The 3,937-nt window shown below is 48.7% G+C and overlaps 1 protein-coding gene across 1 annotated transcript in view; it reads left to right on the forward strand.

Moving 5' to 3' along the window:
* Positions 1 to 3,937, forward strand: part of LOC103801765 (peroxidasin homolog) — a 42,207-nt gene extending 38,270 nt beyond the window's left edge. Inside the window, 6 exon segments of the mRNA XM_009074194.1 lie at positions 1 to 817; positions 1,277 to 1,411; positions 1,944 to 2,152; positions 2,870 to 2,984; positions 3,329 to 3,422; positions 3,842 to 3,937. The exon segment at positions 1 to 817 is cut by the window's left edge and continues 28 nt beyond it. Of these exon segments, the coding sequence (XP_009072442.1) occupies positions 1 to 817; positions 1,277 to 1,411; positions 1,944 to 2,152; positions 2,870 to 2,984; positions 3,329 to 3,422; positions 3,842 to 3,937 (1,466 nt within the window).

Here is a 3,937-nt window from a genome sequence, read left to right on the forward strand (position 1 = left end):
GCAAAGGGCTGCTGAAGCGAGGCCAAGTTGTGCCCAGCTCAGGGAAGCATCTCCTTCCCTTTGCTGTGGGACCACCTACAGAGTGCATGAGAGATGAGAATGAGAGCCCTGTGCCATGCTTCCTGGCAGGAGACCACCGTGCCAATGAGCAGCTGGGGCTCACGGCCATGCACACACTTTGGTTCCGGGAGCACAACCGCATTGCCACGGAGCTGGCTGCCCTCAATCCCCACTGGGACGGAGACCTCCTCTACCACGAGGCACGGAAGATTGTGGGTGCCCAGATGCAGCATATCACCTATGCCCAGTGGCTGCCCAAGGTCCTTGGGGAGGCTGGGATGAAGATGCTGGGTGAGTACAAAGGCTACAACCCCAATGTCAACGCGGGGATTCTCAATGCCTTTGCCACCGCTGCCTTCCGCTTTGGGCACACCTTGATCAACCCCATCCTATACCGGCTGAATGAAACCTTCCAGCCCATCCGCCAAGGCCACATCCCCCTGCACAAGGCCTTCTTCTCCCCTTTCAGGATCACACAGGAAGGGGGAATTGACCCTCTCCTCCGTGGGCTATTTGGTGTTCCTGGGAAAATGCGGGTCCCCTCTGAACTCCTCAACATGGAGCTGACAGAGAAACTCTTCTCCATGGCACACTCTGTCTCACTGGACTTAGCTGCTATCAACATCCAGAGAGGGCGAGACCATGGCATTCCACCCTACAATGACTTCAGGGTCTTCTGCAACCTCTCATCTGCACAGGAGTTCGAGGACCTCCGAAATGAGATAAAGAACTTGGAGATAAGAGAAAAGCTCAGGAGGTACTGTAGCCGGGACTTGGAAGCATCAAAATCACTGGAGATCAGTCAGTGAAAAGTTTCTGCCCTTCCCAGAACACCCATCAAATAACCTTCCCAGATATTGCCACCCACAGATGTTAAGATAGGGTAATGGCTGTGGTTTAACAATGGGGTAAGACAAACGAGGTCTCTCCAAGTGATCAGTCTGGTTCTGGGTGGAATGTCGTCAGGCACTGCTGTGGTGTAGTTTGGGAGCAGATTGAGCCTTGGAGCTATTTTTCAGTCAGACTAAACTGTGTCCAATCTGCCCTGGTGCCTCTTTCCAAGGCAAGCCTTCATCCAATTGTCTTTGCGAGAAAAACATTATAAATATTGTCCAGATGAGTTCCTGGCATACAAATCCTATGTTAGTATCAGATTTACATTATCACCTCTCTTTGATAACCTTTTAACTCTTTTTTAATATCTGTTATTTTGCAGTTTATATGGAACGACCAAAAATATTGACCTGTTTCCAGCACTGATGGTGGAGGATCTTGTCCCTGGGACCAGAGTTGGACCAACACTGATGTGCCTGTTAACGACACAGTTCAGAAGGTTGAGGGATGGAGACAGGTATTACCATTGAAGTCAACCCAAAGTCTTTGGCATTCTGTTTGGAGGGATATGTTCCTTACAGGGAGAAGTAGAATCTGTAATTTTTTATTATTTATTATTTTATTATATGAGGAAAAGTGTTCTCTGTCCAGTGCGTTTGCAAAAGGACATGCCGCAGTTACTGTCAAGGTGTCCTTTCCTGATTTAATGATTCTCATTTCACTGCAGAACACTGGGCATCATTGAGGATGTGCCCAGTATCTCATGAAAATGCTAGAAAATGTCTGCGGGAGCTTATTTTGAATTCCTGTTTGCTGCATGTGTGAATGAGACACATCTTTGCCTGGTGATGCACTTAAGGCAGGAGCACGGCGAGTTATGGGTTCAGAAAAGGGCAGTCTGTGTTTGCAGCCTGACATCAGAGCAGAAGCTCCTTTTGAGGGGGGTGGATGCTGCCACACAGATGTCAGGAACTCTTCTTCCTCTTCCAGCTTCACTCACTCACTTTTCTCCTACTCCTGAGTCATGCTGTGATTACAACCCACTGCAGGTTTTGGTATGAGAATCCTGGAGTCTTCACGCCAGCACAGCTGACTCAGATCAGACAGACATCCCTTGCTCGTGTCATTTGTGACAACAGTGACCACATCCAGCAGCTGCAGAGAGATGTCTTCCGGGTGGCATCGTACCTGCAGGGCATGGTCAGCTGTGAAGAGATTCCTGCCGTGGACCTTCGCTTGTGGCAGGACTGTTGTGAGGGTAAGGAGCCCTGGCCCCAACTGATGGCTCTGGGTGGCATTTGACACATGCCATCAGCTTGTCTGAAATTGTAGCTGATTTCATGCTACACCATGAGAACCTTGTGTGGGCAAATGGATGCAAAGAGAACAGAAGATAGAATGTAGAAGAGAACAGGAATGGAATTCGAGTAGAATGCTTCAGCTGTAAAGAACCTACAACAATCATCCAGTCCAGCTATCTGACCATTTCAGGGCTGACCAAAAGTTAAAGCAAATTAAGGGCATTGTCCAAATGCCTCTTAAAACCTGAAAGGCTTGGGGCATTGGGTACCTGTCTAGGAAGCCTGTTAGCTTCATTGAACCTGGACTAAGGTGCACCTAGCTGAGGGCTTTTGTCTCTGGCTGGGGGAGAGATTGAAACAGGACATAGGCATGATGATCCCCACCACATACCACTTCACAGATTCATTTCTGAGTATGATATTCTGCCATTAAACCACAGATCCTGCCACAGTCCTTTTGAGCTGTATTCTGGGTGCAGATATCCATCTGAAACATGGGAATTCATGCAGGATGCACGTCCTGTTACACACCTTTGTTCCCTCCTCCCCTTTGGCATAAGAGATGTGTCGAGGGTGGATGGTGCAGGAGAGCAGCAGTGCCATGTGCTGCTGCAATCCACATGGTTCTGCTTTAAACACAAGTGCTCACTGCAGACTTTCCCTTCCTTCCCAAGACTGTCAGACACGTGGGCAATTCAGAGCTCTTTCTCAGCGGTTCCGAAGCAAGAGGTCTCCTGGCTTCAGCTACCCAGAGGAAAACCCTGTCAAGCTTAAACCTGCCTTCCCCAGGTGTAGTATCACTACTTTTCCCTCCATTTTATGAAGCATAAGAAAGGTTTTTAATAACTCAGTCCATTCAGGTCTCTGAAATTGGCACATGTGGAGGTCAGGGGTGCATCAGTAGATGCTGAGCTTGGCCAGTCCTCCAACACTTCAGTGCAGAACCCGACTCTTATGTGTAAATACCTGGGCTGAGTGGCTCTTTGGTTGGCATCTCTTGGCAGGTGAATTTGGCAGTCAGGCCCTTCTGTTTGATGCTCACTTGGAGGCTGATGTTGGAGAAGGCAGAATGATTCTCCCACCCAGGAAGCTGCTGTTTGCATAACCCTTTCACTTTTTATCCCTGACCCCAGAAATGAGGAGCCCTCCCCAAGCCCTTCCTCCAGAGAGAATCTGGAGTCCCTCGTGGCTGAACTGGAGAAGACAGTTGCTTCCCTAAGGAAACAGGTAAAACTTGGTGCCCCAATGTTTGTCTGCCATGGAGTCATCTCAGGAGCAAGATTTAGCTGTTTGCTACAGGCATCCTCTGTGACTTCCTGTGTGCTTCAGAGCCAAGAACAACAATCTGAGCAGAGGGGACTAGTGGCAGCTACAGAAGAGGTGGAGTAGGGAGAGATGAATATGAGCTCTACAGCTGTAGGGTGAAATGCAGGTTGAACCTCAGTGCAGGTAACTTGAGCAAGCACTTTCTTCTTGTATGTGGGACAGGTTAAAGATTATCTGTGTAGTGGTGCAAACTCCTTGTATTTAGGACAGGTTAAAGATCATTTGTGTAATGGTGCAGACTCCTTGTATTTGGGACAGGTTAAAGATTATCTGTGTGATGGTGCAGACTCCTCTCAGAGCTGCTGATTCCTCATCCACAGGTGAATGCACTAGAGAACCAGCTGAGGTGGCACCACAGGAACACCAGCACATATGGACAGGGCAAGAAGACTGGAGACAAATGGAGGAAAAGATGA

This window comes from Acanthisitta chloris, unplaced genomic scaffold (assembly GCF_000695815.1).
Source record: "Acanthisitta chloris isolate BGI_N310 unplaced genomic scaffold, ASM69581v1 scaffold35844, whole genome shotgun sequence".
NCBI lineage: Eukaryota > Metazoa > Chordata > Aves > Passeriformes > Acanthisittidae > Acanthisitta > Acanthisitta chloris.